This window comes from Hypanus sabinus, chromosome 5 (genome assembly GCF_030144855.1).
Source record: "Hypanus sabinus isolate sHypSab1 chromosome 5, sHypSab1.hap1, whole genome shotgun sequence".
Classification (NCBI taxonomy): Eukaryota; Metazoa; Chordata; class Chondrichthyes; order Myliobatiformes; family Dasyatidae; genus Hypanus; species Hypanus sabinus.
This window is the reverse complement of record NC_082710.1, coordinates 61,150,032-61,177,923: the sequence shown is the minus strand read 5'-3', so window position 1 is coordinate 61,177,923 and position 27,892 is coordinate 61,150,032. Positions and strand designations below refer to the sequence as shown.

The 27,892-nt window shown below is 38.7% G+C and overlaps 1 protein-coding gene across 12 annotated transcripts in view; it reads left to right on the top strand.

Moving 5' to 3' along the window:
* Positions 1-27,892, top strand: part of focad (focadhesin) — a 223,520-nt gene that overhangs the window by 171,717 nt on the left and 23,911 nt on the right. For all 12 annotated transcript variants that reach the window (XM_059970009.1, XM_059970007.1, XM_059970005.1 and 9 more), the window contains 8 exons: positions 6,526-6,648; positions 11,107-11,184; positions 15,181-15,252; positions 16,961-17,063; positions 18,459-18,539; positions 22,365-22,493; positions 23,577-23,692; positions 25,660-25,920. In XM_059970009.1, the coding sequence (XP_059825992.1) occupies positions 6,526-6,648; positions 11,107-11,184; positions 15,181-15,252; positions 16,961-17,063; positions 18,459-18,539; positions 22,365-22,493; positions 23,577-23,692; positions 25,660-25,920 (963 nt within the window). The remainder of the gene's footprint in view (positions 1-6,525; positions 6,649-11,106; positions 11,185-15,180; positions 15,253-16,960; positions 17,064-18,458; positions 18,540-22,364; positions 22,494-23,576; positions 23,693-25,659; positions 25,921-27,892) is intronic.

The window sequence follows — 27,892 nt, the reverse complement described above, 5'->3', positions numbered from 1 at the left end:
TTGTTGTTGAGCTTACTAGGGGATTGGCTATACTGGATTGGGTGTTATGTAATGAACCAGAAGCGATTAGGGAGCTTAAGGTAAAAGAGGCCTTAAGAGCCAGGGATCACAATATGATTGAGTTCAATTTGAAATTAGATAGGGAGAAAGTAGAGTCTGACATAGCAGTATTTCAGTGGAGTAAAGGAAATTACAGTGGTATAAGAGAGGAGTGGCCAAAGCAATTTGGAAGGAGCTGTCAACAGGGATGTCAGCAGAGCAGCAATGTTATGAGTTTCTGGCAAAAATGAGGAAGGTCAGGAAAGATGTGTTCCAAAAACAAAGGAATACTCAAATGGCAAAGTAGTACAACCATGGCTGGCAAGAGAAGTCAAAGCTTATGTAAAAACAAAAGAGAGGACATAAAATAAAGCAAAAAATAGCAGCAAGATAGAGGATTGGGAAGCTTAAAAACCTACAGAGAGCAAATAAAAGAATCATTAGAAGAAAAAAGATGAAATATGAAAGAAAGCTAGCAAACAATTTCAAAGTGGATAGTAAAAGCTTTTTCAAGTATGTAAAAGAAAGTAAAAGAGAGATGAGAGTGGATATAGAACTGCTAGAAAATGAGGCCGGAGAAAAAATAATGGGAGACAAGGAGATGGCAGATGAACTAAATGAGTACTTTGTATCAGACTTCACTGTGGAAGACACTGGCCGTGTGCCAGATGTTGTAGTGTCTGAAGGAAGAAAAGTGAGTGCAATTACTATTGCAAGGGAGAGGTGAGGAAGGGGAAAAAAGGATCAGCCATGATTGAATGGCAAAGCAGACTCGATGGGCCAAATTCTGCCTGATTCTGCTCCTGTGCCTTATGGTCTTAACTATTTTTTGTGTGTATTTGATTACTCAGTGAATTTATCATCCAGTAGCGCTTAACATTCACAGTGATGAAGTGTCTTGAGAGGGTGATAAAACACTTCAACTCCTGCCTGAGGGGTTACTTGGATCTGCTTCAGTTTGCCCACTGGAGCAAAAGGTCCACAGCAAATGCCATCTCATTGACTCATCACTCAACCCTTGATCATACGAACAGCAGGGATGCATACATTAAACTGCTCTTTATCGACTACATCTTGCCATTTAATGCCATCATCCCCTCGAAACTAATCAATAAGCTTCAAGACCTTAGCCTCAGTACCTCCTTGTGCAATTGGATCCTTGACTTCCTCACTTGCAGACCCCAGTCAGTTCAGATTGGCAGCAACATCTCAAGTTTTTCTGTTTATATGTTTTAATAGAATTTGAACTTTGTACACATGGTGAGATGGTTCTCTCGCATTACTATTTAACTGATTTTTGCTGCTATTTGATATTCTCTGACCCGATGTTTTTCTTTTCCGCTGGTTTGACTTATTCAGCTCTAGATACATAGCAGCTTGAGTTCACGGTGAAGGTAGTTGCTAATGAGAATGTTAATTCCTCACTGTTCATGGGACTCAGCTCATGGTCCTACATGTACAAATCTATGATCATTCACCCTTTGACACATAATGACAGTCTATTGTTCTGACAGAAAGCAAATGTGGCTTTTGCAATGTGCTTCTGTTTCTGTAGCATTCACTTTTACCATAATGAAATGCTCTGAGAAGTTTGTTATTGTTAAAATGAACTCCTGCCTGAACAAGGACCTAGAGCCACTGCATTTCACCAACCAACACAACGGGTCTACAGCCAACGTAATCTCACTGGCATTCCGCTTTGCTTTGTAGGACCGAGACAACCACAAGTCATAAGTCAGGCTATTGCTGGTTAATTACAGCTCTGTGTTCAATGTCATCATTCCCTCCATTAATAATAACAAAGCTTCAGAACTTAGACCCCTGTACTTCCCTGTGCAACTCGATGCTCAACTTAGTTATTAGGAGACCACAGTCAGTGCAGATTGGTAATAACACCGCCTCCTTGCTGGCTGTCAACACCAGTACACCTTAGTGATGCGTGCCGAGCCCACTGATCTCGTCTCTATACTCATGACTGTGTGACTAAGCACAGTTCAAACACCCTCTATAAATTTGTCAAAAACACCACTGTTGTTGATAAAATCTTACATGGTGATGAGAAGGCTGCAGTGAATTATAGGGAGTTTTAGACTCTTGTCAGCAAGAGGCTGCAGAAGGTAATAGACTTAGCCAATTCCATCATAGTCATAACTCTACCTACCATGGAGGATATCTTCAAGTAGCATCCATCATTAAAGGCCCTCACCATCTGGATCGCTGGGGGAAATGAGCCTTTTCTCATTACTACCATCAGGAAGGAGGTATAGGAGCTTGTAGACCCAAACTCAACTATTTAGGAACAGCTTGTCCCCCTCCACATTAGATATCTGAACAATCCATGAATACATAAACACAGCCTCATTATTTGTTTTTGTTGCACTATTGTTTTAATTTTTAATTTATAGATTTTTCTCTTTTTGCACTGTGCTACTGGATAAAATAACCTCTTGCTCATCATATATTGATGATAATAAATCTGATTCTGAAAATACACTAGGAAAGTCAACAAAGGATTAGTGAAATAATGATTCAAGCAAATAACCAGCTATTCTTTTTAACACCAATGAATATGATTCAGTTAGTATGATTAGTACAACTTACCTTTGTATAACAATATAAATTTAAAAATAATGTAAGTTTCCATTATCAGTGGGTAATCCTAATTGACTTGAGTATCTTGTCTTCTAGTTCTACCACCGATATTTCTGATTCTCTCAAAATTTCTGTAGCCTTGAAACTTTTGGAACTGTGCTTTTTGTCCATGGGAATGGGGATTTGTTTATGACCTGAACCTGCATGCAGACATTGGTATAAGTTGTAAATCAAATGTGGGATAAAGTCTTTTTTCTATTTAAAAATTACCTTCCCAAAGTTCAGTGGAAAGAGATGTTCCAATACCCTGTTATGGCTGTTTGTTGGCAACTGCTGGCATGATGAAACAGCTCCTTTGTTGTTCCTAGTTGTCCTAGTTAACAGTGTTATTGTAACCCCCGCCTGTCCTTTTAACTGTATTCAGATTTGCTTGTTTTATAACTTCAAAGCAACATTTTTGCCAACATAGTTTCTCTAAGAAGAGATTGTCAAATAAATTCTTGATCCACAACAGAACTAACTGCATCAGTAGGTGTGCTAATTTTCTGTACAACTCAATCAGCTAATATTCATGACAGAATAAATCTTGTGCTGCAAGGTTGATATGCTAAAGGACTTTTATATAATAAGTGTGTATATAGTATGGGTGTATACACACACACACACACACACACCCATCCCTCAGGGCTAGCATTCAGAATCCAGCTGCTGAGACATATGCCTCTTGTATTCTAGTGCCTATGTTTGTTCTTGTAGGAGATGTTATCTTTTGGATGAAGCATTAATCAGAGAACTTGTTGACTCATTCATGTGAAGATGAGAAGATGGCTTGACTCTTTTTACGAGAATAGAAGTCCAGCATTCTTGCATCAACTGATGGCTGCAAAATAAACAAATTCATCTCATCTCATCTAATAAAGTTTTGCAATGCTTTGAGATATACTGAGAATGTAATTAGACTTAATGTAAATCCAGTGTTTTCTTACATAGTCTTTCAGTGGATTATCCCTTAAATGTTGACAGCTGAATGATATTCAACTAAATAACCACTTTTCATTAATTCATGTAGTGTTTTGAAAAGCTGTTCATTATTTTAAAGGTGAACATAGGCCATTTCCTACAGGCAAAACATGCAGGTATTACCCAGCATAAGTCACTAGATAATAAGAGATGCATAAGTAATGGCCAGTTTTATTTCCCCTGTGGTCAAAGTCAATGATGTTGTCATTGATTCATTGATTATAATGCTCACTTATTTGTCGTCACTGCAATTACCTTACTTGTATCACTTATGTGACGGTCTTGTTAGGCATGCAAACATGAGTGTATAAATGTAAAACATAACACTAGAGAGCAAATTTATTTGAAAGCATTGCTTTCTTAGAATCTTCTGTTTGTAATAGACTGCTTGTATCTGTACAAGAATATAATTTCATACTGCTTGTATCACATAGGGATTTGGACAAACATTTACTTTTATTGAATATAATGCATTTAATTGTATAATGGTGCTGACACTTCCCAATAGTTTAACTAAGCTAAAAATGTTTGTTGATGAATTTTGTTTGTATTCATTGTCTGAGGCATCTTGCTTAACAATAATCAGTCAGCATTGATGGATTGTAGTTGCCCTGATACTGTTCCTCCATGACCACTGTGCTGTCTTTACGACAGTTATTTAGTTTATAATATTTCCGCTTAGTAATTCATTCGATAGTATTTTCTAGTTAGAATTAGAAGTGTTTAAAGTATATTCATTGCATGTAAAATATATCGGCATGCGATGACGTCACATCCGGTTTCGCCGTGTCTTGTGGGAAAATACCGGTTTGGAATTAACGCGAGGGTGGGGGCTTACCACGAGGCAGACCCAAGCAGAAGTTGTTTTGCAGGCATGAGAAATCACAGTGAGAGCAACGCTGTAAGTTAATAGATAATCGATATGTTGAACTAAGATGTTAATGCCGATCCTGTTAGAAGTAACGACGGTAGATAATGTTTATGCTTTCGTTAGTTAAAGAGTCGCGGATAGTTTGCATGGAAGTGTATTTAAAGTAGTCAATGGAGCAGGTAAACTCTCCCTGTATACTGCACCTTAGTGTAATGTAGTTATAGTCACCTTTGCAAGTATTTACACTTGAAATGTGATATTAAGGAAGGAACAAATACTGTATCAATCTTGTATTGTTTTATCAACAGTTTTCACCATATGTTAATGTGAAGAGTGAACAGTAAATGGTTAATCTTGCTGCGATCTGGTTCTTATTAACTGTGGTTTATCTCGACGTTAAATTCGGCGTTCGTGACACGCGAAGGAGAACGTTACAACCACAGTGTCCCAGTTGAAACCTTTCACCGTGCTTGACAGTGCCAAATTTGCAAGGAAGAAGTCTAAATGGGAATGCAGAAAATAAATCTTTAGTGACGTGTTACACTTCATGGTTTTGTATGCTTGAAGCATGTTGTCAAACAGCTGCATGTAGTTTGGTGCTCTGCAGTTGCCAAGGAAATTTTCAGCAATGTCCTTGAATTTCTTCCATACGATTTTCTCCAGTCCCTCTAAAAGTTTTTCGAATTGCCTGTTATTGATGATCTATTTGATTTGCGGACTGACAAAAATGCCTTCCTTAATCTTGGTATCAGTTATTCAGGGAAACATCTGTTTCAAATATTGAAATCCTTCATGGAAATTGTGCCTGGAGAATTCTAGTCCTGATGAAGGGTCTCAGTCCGAAACGTTGGCTGTACTCTTTTTCATAGAAGTTGCCTGGCCTGCTGAGTTCCTCCAGCATTTTGTGTGACTTCCTGGGATTTTCAGCATCTGCAGATTTTGGCTCCTTTGTGAATTTAGTTCACATTAGTTTCTCATCAATTTCTTAAGAGTTCTTGCTCTTGAAAGAAATTATATACAATAAATATGTGAACTCTAAGAGAAGCAAATGTTTGATCTTATGTGAGCCACTGATTTAAGCAAAACTGGTATGTTGTTTATAATGCTGTAATAATAAATGTTTTCAACTTCTATGGTCAGATAATCTTCGTTGAATATCTGTTAATTCAGCTTTCCCTCCAAATGTTTCTTTTTCTCATGTCATAAAATTTAAAAAAGCTCTCTAAAGTAGAGCTGAGATGTGTGGAGTTATTTATGTAAGACCAGTGTTAGTCAGGAGCTCAAGGTCTTTCTGAAAACCACATTACACCGGATTTCAATATCATGGTCTTCCAAATTGTTGGGTAACATATTGTTGTGACCAGCTAGCTTACACAAATCATTCTTTCTCTGTATTTCCAAAAATAAAAACATTCCTTCCCAACTACTACCCACAGCTGTGTAATTATTGCGAAAGACAAAAATGTAGGGGAGAAAATCCAAACATAAAAACAGAAAAACTACTGCAGGAAATTCCCATCCATACCAGGCTAATGAATCATCTAAATCACCCAGAGTTAATTCAGCAGAAGTATGAATGTTTTTGTTAAGGTGACAATATCTTTGAAGCAATTGGAATTAATTGAGCCAAGGCCTGTGATTATGGTCTGAAGCTGTTATGCGAAGAGATCAAGAATTTTGATTAATAGCTCAGTCTGTGTGGGAAGACTCTTGATTTTACCACATTATTATATGCAGTAGACACAGAGAATCATTGACAATATTGTGTAGAAATTTGAAACATCTGCATTGAAATATGTTGATTATGTGTCTCTTTAGTTAATCATATGCAAGCAAATTAGAGAGCAGATCACAACAGAATTAATTATGTAAGTGTAGCACAGAGAAGGAAATAACTTTTCCTTAAGTTTATGGTTCTGCTTCACATTCTACTTTAAATCTGATTCAAACCATGTACGTTGTGTACCTGAGATATTAAGGATGAAATTCTATTTGATTTTCAGATTCCTGGCTTTGCAATGGCTCTGGGAACTGTAGTCCATGGGTTGGCTGTTTCTGGTCATGGCAAGGCTGAAGATCTTCGGAATCGACTGCTACCTGCTTGGCTGAAGATCCTTCTAGCCGAGGTTAGGTGTTATGGATAAATGATTAACAGTTAAAAGAACTGATGTCGGTGTTTATCTGTCTGCAAAAGCACGTAGATCTTCCATATATAAAAGCTGAGGAAAAATTGTGATCAGCAGTGAGGGAGACAAGCTGTAAGCTTTGGTCTGGGACTATTAACACAAAATGCAACAGTTCTGGGGGAGTCTCATCACCATTATCTTTGGGATGACAGTAAGTACTGGCCTTGCCAGATAAACCTACATCTCATGAATTAATATGTTAAAAAGTGCAGATAGATTCCATGGACAAGTGACACTGACAAATGTGAAGTAATATCTTTTTGGTAGGAAAAATGGGAAGAGACAAGATAAAGCAAAATGATATAATTTTTTTAGGAATAATAAGAACAATGAGATCTGGATATCCATAATACTGTGAAAGTGCTAAAATAAAGTCCCAAGGTTCATTGGTGGTCTTGTCTTTACAAATAGAGGCATTTGGTGGAAGAGCAAAATAATTGTAGTAAGCACCAGCTAAATTATTGTGACTAATTCTTGGAAACATGCTTTAGGAAGTGTGCCGAGGCCTTCAGGAATAGACAGAAGAGACCTGTTAGAATCACACCAGGAGAAAGGGAGTTCAGTAAATTGAAGAAAGTAAAGTAATTTAAATGAAAGAAAACAGTTTGTAGTAAGTTTGATTGGTTGGAGTCAATTTCGTTGATGGCTCTGTTAGAATTAAAAGGAACTTTTTCTTTATGGTATGTTATTTACATGAACAACATTGACATTAATGTAGGGGGGATGAAAATGAAGGATGAGGTGACATGAAACTAGGTGTTGATAATTATAAAAGGAGTCAGGCTTCAGAATGATAATGTTCAGCTGGTAAGTTAGGCAGGTAGAATGGAATAAATATGATGTGATGCATTCTGGTGAAGTGAGGAATGCCTTTTCAAATAAGTGTTGGGTATATGCCATAAATAGTGAATCCCTGGGAGAATTGAAGAAAAAAAGGATCTTGGCAGCACAGGTGAATTGGATGGTGTAAAGATATTTGGAATGCTTGCCTTTATTAGCCAGAGCGTAGGATATAAAAACAGAGGGGACTTGTTAAAATGTTATTAATAGGCAACAGCCAGAAAAGTGTTTGCAGTTCTAGTCACCACATGACAGGAAGGATGTGATTGCACTGGAGAGGGTGCAGAAGAAGCTCACCAGGATGTTGCCAGGGATGGAACATTTCTCTTATGAGATGTTGGATATGGTGGGTTTGTTTTTCTTGCAATCTAAGAATTCTAAGAGACATAGGTCAGGTAGGTAGTAAGAATCTTTTCCCACCATGACAGGTGTCTTAAGACCATGGCGGTATAGGTTTAAGGTGAAAAGTAAAAGGTTCAGAGGGAATCTGAGGAAGAGTTTTTTTTCACCCAGTAAGTGTTTGCAATCTAGAATATACTGCCTGAGTGGTGAAGGAAGCAGGAACTTCCACAATGTTAAAAAGCATCCAGATGACCACCTGATTGGCCAAGTCTTTACACAAGTGGTAGTTGATTAGATTAATACAAGGAGGTATCTGAAAAGACAGAGAGACCAGTGTCCTGACGAAGGGTCTCGGCCCGAAACGTCGACAGTGCTTCTCCCTATAGATGCTGCCTGACCTGCTGCGTTCCAGCAGCATTTTCTGTGTGTTGTGGCCAGTGGGCCTGTTTCTGTAGTTTATGACTCTGTGATTCTTTTACATTTAGCAACATTTTATTAAATAGAGAACAACAATTAAAGATAATTATGTCAAGAACAAGGCACTTGACATTATCTGACCCAGTCAACAATTGTGCAAATAATGGTAAACAATCTCTCTTCCTTCTTGGGGATTTGTTACCACTTTTGATTTGGTCTATGACAGTGGTGTCGTCAGCAAACTTAAAAATATGACATTGGAGCTGTGACAGTCATAAGCGTGAAGCGAGTAGAGCGGGGCTAAAGCACACAGCCTAGTGATATCCTGTGTTAATGGAGATTGTGGAGGAGATATTATTGAACTGAGTGATGTCTGTAAGTGAGGAAACTGAGGATCCAATTGAACAAGGAGGCATTGAAGCCAAGGTCTTGAAACTTCTTCATTAGTTTTGAATGGATTGAGTGCCAAGTTGTAATTGATGAAGAGCATCTTGATGTATGCATCTTTGCTGACTAGATGATCTAGGATTGAGTGAAAAGCCAATGAAATAGCATTTGCTGTGGACTTGTTGTGCCGGTAGACAAATTGAAATTGATTCAAGTTGGTTTTCAGGCAGGGGTTTGTACGTTTCATCACCAACTTCTCAAAGCACTTCATCACAGTGGATGTAAATCAAGGCAAGTTTATTTATATAGCGCATTTAAAAACAACCCTCGTTGACCAAAGTACTGTACAGATCAGAGCAGATAGCTAAAATCACAAATACAAGAAACACAGACATTACCAACAAGGGAAACAGCTTATAGGCACAAAAGAAACAGCACAAGGACCAAGGCACAAGCCAAAAATCAGCCACATCAAGAGGATTCAAACGCTATGAATAAAAGTTAGTTTTGAGCCTGGATTTAAGAGTCAGTGGAGGGGGCAGATCTGATAGGAAGGGGAATGCTGTTCCACAGTCTAGGGGCTACTGGATGATAATCTTTGAGGGAGGTTATCCGGTTCTTTTTTGGGGCATTGGTATAGTTGAAACCTGCCTCAGACTGCCGAAGTGAAAGGTTAAAGATAAATTCCAGCCAGCTGGTTAGCAGAGGTTTTTAGTTCTGGGCCAGATGCTTTCCATGGGTTCATCCTCCTGAAGGCTGTTCTCACATCAGCCTCAGAGACTAAAATCACTGGGTTATTGGGGGCTGTGGGAGTTTATGAAAGTTCCTCCATATTTTGATGGTCAAATTGTGCATAGAAGGCATTGAACTGACTTTGTAAGAGCTAATAGAACTTAAGTGCCGCCAGAGCTGTCAAACATCCTCTTGTGGTTCAATTTTAGTCCTAAATTGCCACTTACCTCATGAGACGACTCTCTGGAGATTGTACCTGGACCTCTTGTATCTTACTTGGTCGTCAGACCTAAGTGCTAAGATCTAGCCCTCAGCAGATTGTGGATCTCATGGTTTACACAGGGCTTCAGGTTAGGGAAGATGGAATGAGTTTGTGGGGAAACACTCATCTATGACTTTTTAATGAAGTCTGTGACCAGAGAATCATTCAGATTCTCTGAGTCCTTGACCATGGCCTTGTCCACCAACTTGAAACAATCTTATAGCCATTGAGCATCTGAGCACATTACCACAGTTTGAAATAAATTTAATGGATTAATAATACAATAGGCATGACCAAGGTAATAAAGTTAAACAAAGTGAATTAACTGGCAATACACACAAAATGTTGGAGGAACTCAGCAGGTCAGGGAGCATATATGGAAATGAGTTCAGGTGTCGTTTTGGGCTAAGCGTTTTCAGCAGGACTGAAGAAAAAAAGGTGATGACTCGAGTTAAAACATAGTGGGGAGGGAGAAACACAAGGTGATAGGTGAAACTGGGAAGCAGAGGGGTGAACTAAAGAGCTGGGAAGTTGATTGGTTAAAGCGATACAGAGCTGGAAAAGGGGAATCTGTCCTCTCCAATCAGACTCTCCCTTCTCCAGCCCTGTATCTCTTTCACCAATCAGCTTCCCAGCTCTTTACTTCATTCCTCCCCCTCCTGGTTTCACCAATAACCTTGTGCTTCTCTTCTCTCCCCCCACCTTTTAACTGAACTCATCAATTTTTTCAGTCCTGCCGAAGGGTTTTGGTCCAAAATGTCGACCGTACTCTTTTCCATAGATACTGCCTGGCCTGCTGAGTTCCTCCAGCAATTTGTGTGCATTGCTTGGATTTCCAGCATCTGCAAATTTTCTCTTATTTGTGATTGAATTAACCGGCACAAGGTTTCTTAATGATTACTTGTATCAATATTATTATAGAAAAGTAGCACTTCCTGTAATGCTTAACAGAGAGTATTTGTAGGATAGTATACACATTTTTAACATAAATTTCTCTGCTGTTCTATCATCTATAATATACAATGGATTTCTAGAACTACTGACTAATGACAACAATGCATTCAATAGGTGTCTGTATAAGTACATTATTTTATCTTTGAACCTACTAAAATTTTTCAATAATTCAGACTCGTCAATAATTGTAACATTTTATCCTGACCTCCAATAATTAGTTAAACTTCCAAGTATAACCCAGGTATTTTCTCTTGGTTAGTAGATGAACAAGTTACCTAATGTTATTGGTGTTTTGATATTATTAAGTCTTAACTCAATTAAGACTTCAGACGTCTTGCAGTTGGTACATTATTTGCAGATAATATTCCAAAAACATTTTTTTCTGCAGACTCTATTGCATTCACTGTTCATAGTATGTTAATAGTAACTTTATCTAATTATTTTCATCTATTCTTCATTTAAAGGGTTGCCCAACGATGCATCGATTAGCTGCAATAAATGGGCTTGTTGCATTGGTGGGATCCGAAAGTTCTGTGATACAGGTAGATCTTTTGCTTGAAATAAATTTACTTATACATTAAATTTTTAGAATTAATGGACTAGAAAACAAAATAATTCAGTGGAGGATCTTAGAAACTCAGTTACGTTATTTCTGGGTCACTTTGTATTGCTCTAGAATATAACTGGACATTTCTTGTTGTGTGTCTGTCTTGTAGCCCTGACAGGATTTCCATGTGTAAGTGTCTTGGAATGACGTAAATTTCTACATGTGCTGCTTCCCAAACATTGTGGGACTGAACTTTGTTGAGGCTCAGCTGTAGCTGGATAACTAACTGGTAGTTAGATAACTACCACACCACTGCATTGATGTCTACCTCAGATCGCCCATATATACAGATTCCCTCTAGCTGAGACTCGGACTCCCCTACTCCTGACTTGCCACCATCTGTCACTGTGCCTGCACCTTGGTTCTGTTTCTATCCCGTTCATCATCAAACTCCAATACTGATGTTTCCTCAAGACTCTTCTGACCTCTTCCCCCCCCCCCCCCCCCACCCCCACCACCACCACTCTTAACTGATAACCTGGAACCATTTAAAACTCTAGGGATTTCCAGTTTCTCTGGTGAAGAATGATTGTATTGTTCTGCAGTTTAGCCCAAGCAGTGCTCCTGTTAGGGTACACTAGACATTGTAGGCCAGTGCAATTATTTAACTAACCATAATGTGAAATAACTATAAAGTTCAAGTAGGTTTCTCCTCTGTGTGGCTGGAGAGAATGTTCGGGTTGGCTCTTGTTGTGTGTCAGTAAGCAGAATGTTCAGAATCTCTGGAGATTGACTGAAGGATTAAAGCAGCGTGGTGGGAAACTGCTCTATAAATTCTTGCGCTAACGCAGCAGCACGTAAGGATCTGTTTCAATTATCTCATGCACTATGGAGATGTAACTCTTCAGTCTTCTGTATGTATAGCAATTATTAGTAGCAAAGTCACTTCAGGCAACTGCTATGTTCAGTAATTCCTGGTCAGAGTTCTTCACTGGGAATCTTCACTTTAAATAGTGGGGCTGCTAATAGATGAGCGCTAGAGATGTATCACATCTCTCTGATGCCAATGAGATACAAAGAGGGTATTGGTTGCAGGGGTTATCATTGTTCAAGTGTTACAAAGAAGAAAGGTTTAAAGCTGAGATATGCAACTTTAGAACCACCTGGACTGATTTTAGTTTGGTTTTGCATATGTCTTCCCAATAATTGTAACCGTAGGTGCTGGCCCTTTGAGTAACTATGGAGCCGGCTTTCTCCTCCTATTCAAGGCCTGCTGTTTAATTTTAGACCACTAAATTCACAGAGAATATATGTGCACTGAAATTTTGCAATTGTAGTGCCAGTTAAACATTGCATCGAATTAATCACTGCTGCCTTACCTTTGTGTGCTGGATTCATACACGTGGCATCACTCTTCACTTCCTTCTACAATCTAAAATCTGATCAAGGGTTCAGAGACTATTGAATAATTGAGCATTAAAAACTAAATACTGGAAAAGTTCAAGAGATAAGGCAGCAGCTGTGGTTAGAGGACCAGATTTAATCTTTCAAGTCAACAAACGATCTACTGGAGTAACTCAGTGGATCAAGTAGTATCCATGGGGGAGGGGAGGGGAATTCCTGACATTTCGGGTCAAATTTCAAGTATCTGCAGTTGCTTTGTTTCTAGTGTTTCATGTCAATTACTTTTTATCAGAACTGGGAAAAGATAGAAATGAAGCAAGTTGTGAAGAAAAGAGAGGTCAGGGAAAACAACAGGAACGTTTTGTGATGGGTGGAGACGAGAAAATACTGAATGACGCAATTGTGATGGTGGTACCTGCTCAAAGAGGGTGGTAAATGCATGTCAGAAGGATGTGTAACTAGGATGAGATGTATAATATCTGCATTACCAGAAGGGGGAGGGGAAGCAATTAAACTACATTCTGAAAGTGGTGAGTATATGACTAATTCTTTTGCTGTGTCCCAAAAGCTGTATGTGCAAACTCCTCCTCAAACTACAATTGCAAAATTTCAGAGCACATATATTGTATGTGAATTTCTTATGTTTAAGTTTGCATTGAACTTTGCTTGAATGGTGTAGGAGGCCAAAGAGAAGCCAAAGGGAGCTCATAATGGGGTGGGGAATTAAAATAATAGATAGTCAACCTTAAGCTTAGGGTCAGCCTCAAAGTCTGAATAGAAATATTCTGCAAATCAGTCCCCAAATTTGTATTTGGTTTCCTCAAAGTAGAGGAATTGATCAATCAGTTTTTCCCAACTTTGTAATAATAAAAAGATGAGAATCAGTAAAATCTTTAAGGGAAGTGTAAAGAGACTCCATTCAGAAATAGTCTCTTTTTGGGTTGGCATAACCTTTATCTCAAATTTGACTCTCCCATTCAGAACTGTCTGATGTGCATGCTCCTAAATTCCCAGACTTTGCTGGGCTGGTCACGTTTTTGTGGCAGGACTAGTCCCTAGTTTACTGAGAAGAAACAGTAATTAGAAACCAGGTTCCCACTTGACCTTCTCAATTGCCTTGTTCACATTGACTGATGTGAATTAAGTATTAGAAAACTTAAATTAGGAAAAAACTCAAAAGGTACATTTTTATTCAAACTCTCAAATAACTTTTGGGAGAAGAATATAAATAAAAAAGACTTGTGTTCAGATTTGCTGTTTCCAGATAGAGAATGGACTTGATGTGAAAAGGTTATACAAAGTGTTTAAGGCAACAACAACCCATGGATTTAAAAGGTTTGCTAAAAGGGTAACATTGGACCAGAAGTACTGTAAGAACTCGGCCAGAGAAGCAGCAGTCAAGGAAAGAGAGATCAGTCAATAGTTTTGGTCAGCAACCCTTCTTCAGAACTTGGGAAAAGTTACATTCTTTACCATTCATGTTGAATAGAGGTTGTTACATTCTAATCTTTTATTGTCTTTTAAGGCTTAAGATGGCATCATTTGAAGACTATTATTTTACTGACCACATGATCTGATGGAGTTTCTCAGAGTATTGATGAAAATCTGAATTATTGAAATGTAGTTAAAAAGCAGTCAATTATCTCAAAAAAAATTGGTGGAGTAGAACTGCACAGAGTGCATTGTTTGAACTGTGTGAGAATTGGTGCTTTTCAGGTTAGGATAAGTTGCACAAGTATGAGGCACAACTGAAAAAATGTTAACCAGTAATTTAAGGTGAAGCTGTTTGCCACTCACGTTAGCAATGATTTTGGGGTAATAATGAGCCACATGTAAAAAATTAGATTAGTTTAATGTGAATGCAGATCTCTTCAGCCACTTGTGGGGTAATTTAGGTCCCCAGATAGTGACTGTATGTTTTTGGCACTCCTGTTGAAATCAATAAGCAACCAAAGATAGTTGGTAACAGTTAACTTAGGATAATGTTAATCACTTTGATTTTAAAGGATAAAATTATGTTCATTCAGTCAAGTGATAGGATGGTATAAGAAGATGATGAAACTTAAAGAAGTGAAATTCAGTCTGTGGTACTCTTTTATATGGTGGAATATTGCTTGCCACCCCCATATTTGACAACTTGTTTATAGCATTAATGAAGGATAGGTTATTGGAGAGGAGTTGGATCAGAATAGGCAGAATATTTGATAAGTAGATTTACTTCTGAAAGAAGCCATGTCCTACGCAGCCTTTAGTATAAGTGATTTAGTAATTCACCTTGCTGACTCCTCATAAAATTACATTCATCAAAAACTCAGCTTCTGGTACCTTGACTGTCATTGTCTAGCTCTTCTGTCATCTCTGTTGTCCTTATTTTCAGATTGATCCATATCCTTAGTTCTTCCTATCCCAGTTCATTTTCAACTAAATTTTTTTTTAAATTATCTTTATGTAGAATATTGAAGTGCATAAAAATCTAGTTTCTGAAACAGAAGTGCAAATAAGAATTTGTCAAGCTCCTGCAGCTACCATTTAATCTACTGAATCTAATCTATTGCTGCCTAATCTGTTTTGACTCTTCCATACACAGCTGAAGTCAGATGTGATCCAGTCATCCCACTTACAATCAAAGATGAATGAAGTTATCAGAGCAGTGACACAGGTAATGTTTACAGAGTTTGCTAAGGTAAAATTTTAATAACACTCATTGAACCAATCAGCAATAGAAGTGTGAGGGCAATGAGCAATCATTAAATCAGAATGCTTATATGGCTTTAGACTCCCTTTCCCCACATCATCCACTGCACATTAGGTGAACTGATTAGTTATTGCCATGAACATGAATAGCTCTTTTTAAAAAAAAAAGCATTTTAAACAAACTCTAGTCATTTGACAACTAAAAGAAAATGCAGAGGCTGAGAATCTAAAACAAATTAGAAACTGCTGGCAATATTCAGCAGCTCAGGCTGCACATGCAAGTTAATGTTTCGGATTGGAAACCCTTCAGAGTTTTTAAGGTGCTGCATTTTTTCCATCCCATTCTGCTCTCTGGCTGTGGAGAACATACCTATATTGACTTGCTGGCAGGTCCTCATGTTCCTCTACATTTTGCAACTTTTACATTGTTTTGTCCAAGTTCCCCTGCCATTTTTCTCCTCTTCTTTTTTCCTCCTGCCGTTTTGGTTCTTTTGGCATCATTTCCAAGTGCTTATGTTAGACACTTGTGTGAATTGAATTGAATTTATTTCTTAGATCCTTCACGTACAGGAGTAAAAATCTTTACGTTACTTCTCCATCTAAGTGTGCAATCATAGTAATTTATAATAAATAGAACAGTCAATGTAATATAGAGTACACTCAAGTCAGTGTGAGTTCATCAGTCTGATGGCCTGGTGGAAGAAGCTGTCCCGGAGCCTTTAGGTCCTAGCTTTAATGCTGCAGAACCGCTTCCCAAATGGTGGTAGCTAGAATATATTGTGGCTGGGATGGCTTGGGTCCCCAATGATCCTACGGGCCCTTTTTACACACCTGCCCTGCTAAATGTCCTGTATCACGGGAAGTTCATAACTACAGATGTGTTGCGCTGTCTGCTCCACTCTCTGCAGTCCTGCCATTAAGGGAGGTACAGTTCCCATACCAGGCAGTGATGCAGCCAGTCAGGATGCTCTCAATTGTACCCCTGTAGAAAGGATTTAGGGGCCTATACCAAGCTTCCTCAACCATCTGAGGTGAAAGAGGCACTGTTGTGCCTTTTCACTGCACAGCTGGTGTGTACAGACCACGTGAGGTCCTCGCTGATGTGGATGCCGAGGAACTTGAAGTTGTTTACCCTCTCAACCGCAGATCCATTGATGTCAATAGGGGTTAGCCCGTCTCCATTCCTCCTTTAATCCAGAACCAGCTCCTTTGTTTTTGCAACATTGAGGGAGAGGTTTTCATTAGACATCTATGACACTGGCTTGAGTCATTTCCTTATGAGCTATGTGACAGTGGAGTTTATTGTTAAGTGCCTCTGTGTGGCAACTGGACTAGGCTGCCTCGATTGTGGATGAATTGCCTCTCATGTTATTTCATGCTTTATTAGCTGAAAGCTGGGATGCCTTTGCTATGATTATTCTTGAGGCCAGCCAGGTACTAATCCAAGCACATTTTTCTCAATTTTTTAAAATTGTTTTTTAAGTTGTCCACATTTTGAGATACTAGAACAGGAAATTGAAGAGGACAAGGAATTTAAAGAGTATATAGTTTTATGCATGATGTGAAGAAAAGCTTTTTGAAATTCTACTGAAATGTATTACACTTACTCAATTCAATGATGATATATTTTGTGTGCTGTTTTACTTATCTGTTAATGTTTTGTCTTACCATAGATTATTAGTTTTTCTGGAGTAATTGGACTGCAGTCCAATGCTGCATATGTTTTAGGTCATCTTCATTTGACCAATATGTCATCTTGTCAAAGTCGGACATCAGGTTAGTAATTTTCCTGTGATTTGTGAGATACTGACAAGGTAGCAATTTTTGATCTGTGTTGTGAGCTTTTGTTTCTTAAATATCATCAAAATAGAAACTCTAGCTGTTGATAAGGTAAAACAAAATATGTTAAAGGAGAATATACTGATATTTTGGTATTGCAAATTAGAAGAGGCCATTTGGCAAAAAAAGTTTATTCTGCCTCTCTGAGCAATACCATCACTCCCAGAATCCCCATTTATTTCCCTATAGTCGCCTCTCTTATATAATCAGGAACCTCACACTCACCCCCGTGCCCCCCCCATCCTGGTTTCTTTTACCATCTGCCAGTCGTAAGAGCAAACTACAGTGGCCAGTTAACCTATCAGCACAACATTTGGGATTTGGGAGGAAGCTGTAGCATGCACACAGTTACAAAAAGAATAGACAAACTACACAGAGAGAGCAACCAAGGTCAGAGTCAAACTCAAATCACTGAAGTAACATCAGCGTGATACTATTAGATATATGTGCGAGGCTACTTTTACCTTGTCAGAAGTTAAGATAGCTTTGAGGCAAGAATATAGAATGGCATCCAGCTTTTCCAGTCCCTACCTTGGAAACAAATCTGACATGACATCAGCAATAGCAGAAATTTTGATTGTATCATTTCATTTGGAGCTCTTTGCTAGTCCCATCACTAACGGCAAAGAATACTATCTCACTAAGTTCTGACGTGACATGAGTTCTGATGGCTATTTGATAGCTACACTCTTTTTATATAAAGAAAGCTTTAACAATTTCTAAAATCGTTTAAAATACTTTTATTTGATTGAGATTTCAGAGTGAAAATTATCACATCTTCCCCCACTCTACCCCCCAACCCCCACCCACTTAGCCTCTCTTTGACTGTGACTTGCAGTACAACATACACGCTGTGCATCCATAGACGCCACATTTTTCAAATGATTAACCTACCAGGATGCTGAGACTACTTAGCTGGTTGCCAGGAGATGGAGTCATACATTCTGACAGTGTTTGGAAAGCAATCCAGCAAAATGAATATGACAGCAGGGTTTTGCTTGTCAGCTAACATCAACTTTGAGATGTTACCGATGTATTTTTTTAACCATCTATCTGTCATCTACTTACAACTGTGTTTAAAAAAGAAGACCGTCTGTCAGCTCTGTGAAAGCGCTGTGTTCTGCCCGACAATTTTGATGCACATCTCAGTCACTTTTTTTTATTTTTCTCTTTAATTGCTTTGTTGGTTGGTTAGCAAGCACTATGTATAACTCACTTAGCCTGAGTGGCATTTCACACTATTTGCAGCCTGTAAATGACACGTTGACCAGGGCCATCAGGGGTCTTTGTCTGCGGAGGCTCATTATCTAATAATATCAATTGCTTCTCTAGTTCCTCCAGATTTTCGGTATTTGCCAGAGAAGAGTGTCCTCAGAAATGCAACTGATTATATTATTGAAGCAGGAAAAAAAGGTATTTCATGGAAAATATCCATTTCCATCAGCATTATTTTTCTTTTATAAAGTTTGCTTAATAGTTTTTTTTGGTTATTTATGGGAAGGAGTAGCACTGAGTTTTGGGCTGTATTTCTACAGCATCTGAAGTAAAAAAAATCTCTAAGTACCCAGGACATCTTTAGGGAGCAGTGTCTCAGAAAGGCAACGTCCATTATTAAGGACCTCCAGCTCCCAGGGCAAGTCCTTTTCTCACTGTTACCATCAGGTAGGAGCCTGAAGGCACACACTCAACGATTCAGGAGCAGCTTCTTCCCTTCTGCCATTGGATTCCTAAATGGACATTGAATCTTTGGACACTGTCTCACTTTTTAAAAAAAAGTACAGTATTTCTGTTTTTGCACGTTTTTAAAATCTATTCAGTAAACGTAATTGATTTACTTGTTATTATTTTTCTCTGCTAGATTATGTATTGCATTGAACTGCTGCTGCTAAGTTAACAAATTTCACGTCACGTACCGGTGATAATAAATCTGATTCTGATTTCTAAAGATCATAGCTAGAACTCTTACTGAGTTACATACATTATTTTACGTGAGGATTGTGACTACAGTCATTGAGCTGAGGTTTTCCCCAGTGGAAGGATTAATGTTAACAGCTGGTTCCACAATATTCAAAATGGCACTCTAGAATGAATCTGTCTTAAACTTGCACTGCTGCGCAGTCAAGAAGCATCTTGGATGTATCACTATACTATAGTTCCTTATATAGGACATAAACAACTTGTTCAAGCGAATATAGAGTATGAATGTAAATGGATCGTGCTCAATTTCTCTATCAAAAACCCCAATACAAACAAATCTAGAACACAAGAAAAGTTTTTAGCACTAGTAAGGTCAATTTTATTTTATCCATTTGGCTTTTAATTGATCATTAACTACGTTGTGTAATGGAACATTTGAAGTGTGATTAAAACATTCATAATATATGAGCTGTAGGATCAAAAGCAAATGAGGTGTCTTCTCAAGAAGATTCAATTGTTCATTATTATCTTATGTAGCTTTATCTTTTAGATTCTTAGGGCCAAAATGTTGGCAGTGGAGATCATATTAGTCTGAAAAAATAATGGCTGTTTACAGGAAAAAGATCAGGCAGCTTGGACATTGTGTGTGTGTGTGTGTGTGTGTATACACACATATGCATACACACTATCTTAAGTATTTATATTGTGTTCTTTATCTTGCTGTTTTTTTAATGCCACATTAGATCCAGAGCAACAATTATTTTGTTCTCCTTTTCTCTTGTGTTATGAAAATGACATTAAACATCTTGAATCTGCTGAGGGAAGTGATGAGTTGACCTTTTGGGTAGATTTACTTCAGCAGTGTTCTTTGGCAATTTATGAGCACATGAAAAACTGACAAATTTTTAGACTGCTAGAAACTGCATTCATAATTTACTGACTCTAAATCTATTTATGCTATTAGTAGTTATTATTACATGCATTCATCAGATTAATTGAATGTGAAAGTTCCCTGTAAAAACGGTACAGTAATAATAGTGAAGATTCTGCTAAAGTAGGTGTTCCCAATCTTTTTTATGCCATGGACCCCTACAATTATCTAAGGGGTCCCCTGTGCTAAAGCAAGAAATATGCTGTACTTTTCATAATTGCAATAATACAACTTTTCCAAAAAAAAGCATTCAAGTTGTGGTAGTGTTTCAGAGAAGAATCACCTACTGCTTTAGGGTAAAAGGCTTTGAATAGAGATTAGCTTTAAAAAAGACAGTTGAGAAAGAGTTTTATCAGGCTTGCCTGTTAATTAAAGTAGGATGCATAACCATTAAGCATTGATTTCAAATCAACAAGGCAAAGGGTAACATTGGTTCCGAACTGGGGAAGCCTAAGTTGAGGACTTATATTAAAAAATATGTATCCACATAGAGCATAACTGTGAACGGTTGGAATAATGAAGCTTCATACTCCTTCAATTTTGCAGGAGTCCTGCATTGGTGGAGATGCAAAACCAATTGTCTTAAATGATGCCTAGTATAACTTTTCAGGTAGAATAATGGGATCTAAAATCCTGAAATGAAAATGTTATTGTGTACTGCAATAGTTCTTTCATTGGACAAATGATAGTGGATCATTGTATGTCATCAGAGATCCCCATAACCCAGGCCATGCTGTTTTCACTGCTGCCATCAGGCAAAAGGTACAAGACCTTCAGGACTGGCACTACCAGATTCAAGAACAGTTACTACCCCTCAACCATCAGGCACTTGAACAAAAGGGGATAACTGCACTCACTTGCCCATCCATTGAAATGTTCCCACACTAATCTCACTTTATGGACTCTTTATCTCATTAGCTCGTGTTCTTGTTATTTCTTGCTATTTATTTATGTTTGCATTTGCACAGTTTGTTTTCTTCTGCATTCAAGTTGATCTTTCATTGATCTTGTTATAATTTCTATTCTACTGATTTGATGAGTTTGCCCGAAGAAAATGAATCTCAGGGTTGTATATGGCGACATATATGAACTTTGATAATAAAATTTGCTTTGAACTTTAGATGAATCTACTTTTTGTTATTCACCTTGATGTTCTAACCCAGCAGAGAAATCTCCCAACTGGAATGTCTGTAGGTTGAGTCCTTACACTTGCATAGTCTGTTAACTACAAAAAAAAAGGTATTGTTTTGCTCCAAGTGATCGAAAGCCTGGGGGTTGATCGTGGTACAAGATGCTCCCACATCTGTTTAACTTGCTAAATAAAGCCACAAGTATCTGTAGGATACGTCAGTTATTATAACTCATTTCACTCCCATGGAGAGACCCACAGCTGCACATCTGATATGGGTTATTGGGCAGCTTGCCGACTTCTTTGAACAGCTCCATTCACCAGCACAGCTGGGATGCTGATCTTGAGATGAGAATGTTATGAAAAGTTAGTACTGGCTGTGGATATGACAGGACCAAATGGCATTGTTATTAACGCGCCTTTTGATCACTGTCATACATTGACACTGAGGATGGTGCCAACATTCCCAGTCCACAACAGTGGCTTTGGCTGGCAAAAAATACAAATCCAGAAGCGTAGTTTTAAAAAAAGCACTAACTCAGTGTTGTAAACAACAGTCTTTTCTGTAGGTCAGTAGAATTTTTCCAAGACATACTGTGCATGCAGAGTCTTTTATGGTATTTCTGAGGTGGCAAGATTAATTTGGATAAATTTAATTGTTCCCTTAGGCTTTCCTGAGGTAATGAATGAGCCCTGTAAATCAGATGTTTTCAAGAGTCTAATCATGTGGATGGAGACCAATATATAGGTTTCAACAAGAAAGAGTCACTGGCTTCTGCCCCTGAATGGATATTGTACATCACCTGGGACTGAATACAAATTGAATGATTAGTTTAAGACGCTTTAATTTGGATATTTGGGATTGATTGTTGGGTAGCTAAGTTGTTGCAGAATGCAGTTATCACATAATATAATAGTGATTGAACCTCTGAAATTCACCCACTACTTTGAAATAAATGTATAAAATAGTTCAAACACATTATCCAAGGCACCTTCAGTGCATTTAGTCATTGACATGTTACATTCACAGTGTAGGTTGAAAATGATAGTAGAATGATACACACTTTATTCCCGTGAAAATGTGACTAACTTGCATTGATCCATTATTAGATTTCTTTTGCTATTTTTTTTAGTAATTGTATTGTGTACCAGATATCAATCCATGATCTGCTGGACAAAATTAAACAGGAAACATTCATAATGCACATCATTACACACTACTGGAACATACTTTTCTCATATCTAGTTTTGTCATTTTCAGGTCCCGAGTCAGTTCCTCCCCAGATAGTGAAGGTTTTGTTGGCACCTATTGCTGGATGTGGGAACAGTTATCAATATCCACCCTTAAATTGGGCTTCAATTCTGACTCCACTTAAGAGATTGAATTTCGGTAAGCTATAAAAGAGAGCAAGATTGATTTTAAGATGTTGGAAATATTTATTCTTTTGTAAGGTAATATATTTTTCCCTTCCTGCATTTTTAAAATGTTAAAACAATGAAGCCCTCCCTTTCAACAGTTTTAGCACTGTGCACTGGAGAGATGCCTTCTAGATGACTGCTAATGCTGAGAGCAGTGAGAAATTTGAAGGAGTTGTCATGTTAGTGATGGAGGGTTATGATGAAAATATTAGAAAGAGTTTCAAATGATGTCAAAATGTTTAATTTCTGCATTAATTTTCAAAATGCTTCAAAGAACGTTTCTAATTGGGTGGTCACCTATCAACTGGTGAATTTAGTGAGTAGTTTCAAAGCATTAGTACTTTTGGTCGTGTATTTATTTCCTTAAGATGATTATAAAGTATAGATTTTAAATTTGAATATTCCTTCAAATTTTACATAAAAATGAAAATATGCTTTGCTTTTCAATAGAATTTAGACTGAACTGATCAATGACCAATCTTATTGGTTACGTTCTGAAAACAAATCTGAAACAATAAGAGGTCCAGCAGTCTGAGGTCATCCAAGGTTAGCTTCTGTATCTGTCTGTTGGCTTTGATACAATACTTGCCAGACGAGCAATTTGGGGTAGTGGAACTTCCCGATGTATTGTGTTTTGTAACACATGTTCAGATGGTGACCCTGTTGTAAAAAGCAGAATCTCTTGTAATGGGTATAGGAGTGAGTAGAAGCTGCCCTTCTTTGTAGTTGCAGTATAGCATAAAATTACTCTGTAATTCCAACATACCCCTCCTTGTCCATGATTAAGTTATGTCATTTCAAATGCCACAGTTCTGTAACATAAGGTTTCTGTAAGGTAGTTCCCATGTATTTTATAATGTATGTCTTATGCTTGTTGCACTGTTAAGTTGGCAAAAAAGAATGAGTAATTGGCATCTGAAATTATGTGATGAAGAAAATTTGGAAATTGGGATTGGATGCTTTATTTTCCACATTGATCTTACAGCAAACAGTGCCACATAGTGGTCATATTGGAGTCCTCCAGCTTTATGTAACTTTTTCTCCCTGACTGCAGGTGAAGATGTCCAGCAATACTGCATTGAAATTGCCGTGACCCAGGCTCAGACATCCCAAAGTGCTGCAATGTTTTTAGAAACGTGGATAGCACCGCCATTAGTGTATGGCCTTAATGTGGGTATAAATTATTACTAATCTCTTTATTTTCCTCTAATAAATCTGCAACTTTATTTATGTCGATTTATTTACCCATAAAGTATAAGTGAAGAAAACATTGGTCATAAAGATGTTGGAAGTATATAGTGCACAATTATCAAGGAAAAGACAGGGCATAGGTTTGCATTAATTGGTTGTATGAGAGGGAAGTTGAGGAAAACCTTTTTGACCCAAAGTGGAATTCAGCCTGGAACACACTGGCTGTAAAGATGATGGAGGCTAAAATCCTAATCACATTTTAACAAAGTACTTGGATGGGTACAGAAGCGCCAGAACCTTCAGACTGTCACGCCGCCACATGCTTTTCCCCCCAGCTTGGACACAGTTAGTCCTGAAAGCACATCATTTCTTGCTTATCATGCCTGTACATCTGTGTTGCATATCAAACAAAGCCTAAGGAGCAAAAGAAGACTCCAAATTCAGATTTATTTATCATGTGTACTCCGAAACATAGAATGAAATGCGTCATTGGTGCTTATAACCTAGGGGTGTGCCGGGGGCAGCTAACAAGTGTCACCTCACATTGCAGTACAACATAGCATGCCCACAATGCTCGGCAGAGCAACACAGAACACCATAAGCACCAAAACAAGCCTCTTTCCTCCATCCCACACACACAGACAGTCATCCAACTCCAGATGACTCCAGTCTGCAGGCTCGGGTCTTTAGGCTTCATTTTTCAGACTTCTGGTTGCCCTGTGTTCTTCAGTGTCGCCCCTGGACTAGCTGGTGATGGGACTCTGAGCCCCAGGCATACCGAGTGACAGGTCCTCGTGGCCTTTGAGCACAGAGCGACTTCAGGTGCGGATCAGAGTCCTGGGTGGTGGATACCTGTTGTCACCCGTCCACATTGCTGGACTTTGAATGTGGAGCAGATGCCTGGACTACAGATGTCCTTTGTCACTAGTCTATGTTTCTGGACTTAGAGCAAGAAACAGAGGCCTAATCTCTAACTCCTCCACATCCTTGTCCTTAACTCTAACTTCCCCAGATGACTGTCCCTAAAACCTAATTTGACCTCCAATTTCCCTCTCTGTCCTCAAAAGCATCCCGACAAACTTTTTTTAAAAAAAATCTAAGTCTGGGCCACTATCTCAAGCCCTTTTGATTGGAGGCTGGTGCCATCAGATCAGGGCTTTCACAGTTTCTTCTTGAAACCTGAGTGGACACTATCTTTACTACCAATCCTGTTCATTCTTTGGACCACTCTGTGAACCCACCAGCAATTAAACCTTGATGTCATAAGAAAAGAGTCATCTTAATTTTATTTTTAAAGTATTTGAAATGTAGAAAAATGTGTAGATTTTGCTGTATGGTGTGGACTTCAGGTCCACATATGTTTGTCACTCTGTAGTTCAAGCAAAAAGAACCCGCCAGGTCCATTTTAAGGGCCGTGGTTTGTCTACACCCTGTCTGTGGTCGTAAATCATGCCCTCACATTTCTGTGGTGTTGTTGCCAATTTCAGCTGGATGCATGGATGGTTTCACATGTAATTCCCAGAGTGCTTATTCCTCTCTGTAGTACTCTGACATTATTGAATTTCTGAAATTACGTTGGAAAATATACAAAAAATAAATAAGGAAGTATTTATTTGGAATGTAGAGAGAAACTCTACGGGAGCAGAAACTGCTGAGCCACAATGTTCACACCCTTTTAACTGGCCTTACCAATAATATATTAAATAGTCAGAGCAAACCTACAGTCTGGGTGGCACTAAACTCATCAGGAGGCTAATAATTATATACAATATACAGATTACTACAAGTGGAATCAAATATATTTTGTGGTACAAAGTACTGTATATCTCTACTATCTCTGTGAGGAATTCCAAAAGAGAATTACAATATAAGCAATACAGGTATTATCTGTAAAAACAGTATTTAAGTACATTTTTAAAAATGTGTGCCCTTTCCTCTTTCTGTAGCTGGGAATGAGAAAATACCTCTTTACATCTCTTGCTTCTTGGATGAAACATGTGCCAGAGGATAAACTTCAGACGTTTGTTGAAGTCCTGGCAGTCCAATACTTCACAACAGAAAACAGGCAGAGAAGCCCAGAACTTTGCACTGCAGTTCTGCAAGGGATAAATGAAGCCATGAAGGTGCCCAACCAAGTACAGCACACTTGGGGCATATTATGCAGAAGTGTTGAGAAGATATTTGAGATGCTGCCCAATGAAATCCAGGTACAGTTTTTCTTTAACAGTAATAGATTTAATTTTATCCATGCAGTTCATTCTGGGTGCATCTTAGAAAGATGCTAGAGAGTATACCAATTGAGAGCAAGGTAAGGAGAGTTGAAACTTAGGAGGATCATAGTAAAGATGCAGTAAAAAGGAATTGAAATTACAACATCTAGATAGTAAATAATTAACATATTATTCCAAAGTGGCAATTATGCAAAAGGAACTTCCTTCCTGTTGCCTCTTAATCTGATATCCTCTAATCCCCATTCAGAGAGGTCTCCTGGGTATACTGCTGCATGATTACACTCTGATACCATACTCTGTGAACTTGTTAGTAAATCCCAGGTTTCCTTGTTTGTGAACATATGCATTGAAACGTAGAAAATCTACAGCACAATACAGGCCCCTTGGTCCACAAAGTTGTGCCGAACATGTCCCTACCTTAGAAATTACTATAGCCTTCTATTTTACTAAGCTGCATGTACTTACATAAAAGCCTCTTAAAAGACCCTATCGTACCCACCTCCACCACCATTGATGGCAGCTCATTCCACACACTCACCACTCTCTGCGTAAAAAAACATACCCCCGACATCTCCTCTGTACCTACTCCCCAGCACCTTAAACCTGTGTCCTCTCGTGGCAACCATTTCAGCACTGAGAAAAAGCCTCTGACTATCCACACGATCAGTGCCTCTCATCATCTTGTACACCTCTATCATCTCTCCTCTCATCCTCCTTCGCTCCAAGGAGAAAAGGCCAAGTTCACTCAACTTATTCTCATAAGGCATGTTCCCCAATCCAGGCAACATCCTTGTAAATCTCCTCTGCACCCTTTCTATGGCTTCCACATCCTTCCTGTAGTGAGGCGACCAGAACTGAGCACAGTACTCCAAGTGGGGTCTGACCAGGGTCCTATAGAGCTGCAACATTACCTCTCAGCTCCAAAATTCAATTCCACGATGGATGAAGGCCAATACACCTTGCGCCTCCTTAACCACAGAGTCAACCTGCGCAGCTGCTTTGAGTGTCCTGTGGACTCGGACCCCAAGATCCCTTTGATCCTCCATACTGCCAAGAGTCTTACCATTAATACTATATTCTGTCATCATATTTGACCTAACAAAATGAACCACCACACACCTATCTGGGTTGAGCTCCATATGCCACTTCTCAGCCCAGTTTTGCATCCTATCAATGCCCCACTGTAACCTCTGACAGCCCTCCACACTATCCACAACATCTCCAACTTTTGTGTCATCAGCAAACTTACTAACCCATTCCTCCACTTCCTCATCCAGATCATTTATAAAAATCATGAAGAGTAAGGGTCCCAGAACAGATCCCTGAGGCACTCTGCTGGTGACCAACCTCCATGCAGAATATGACCTGTCTACAACCACTCTTTGCCTTCTGTGGGCAAGCCAGTTCTGGATCCACAAATCAATGTCCCTTGGATCCCATGCCTTCTTACTTTCTCAATAAGCCTTACATGGGGTACCTTATCAAATGGCTTGCTGAAATCCATATACACTACATCTCCTGCTCTTTCTTCATCAGTGTGTTTAGTCACATCCTCAAAAAAATTCATTCAGGCTCGTAAGGCATGACCTTCCCATGACAAAGCCGTGCTGACTACTCCTAATCATATTATACCACTCCAAATGTTCATAACTCCTGCCTCTCAGGATCTTCTCCATCACCTTACAAAGCACTGAGGTAAGACTCACTGGTCTATAATTTCCTGAGCTATCTCTACTCCCTTTGTTGAATAAAGAAACAGCATCCACAACCCTTCAATCCTTCAGAACCTCTCTCGTCCTCATTGATGATGCAAAGATCATCGCCAGAGGCTCAGCAATCTCCTGTCTCGCCTCCCACAGTAGCCTGGGGTATATTTCGTCTGGTCCCAGCGACTCATCCAACTTCATGCTTTCCAAAAGCTCCAGCACATCCTACTTCTTAATATCTA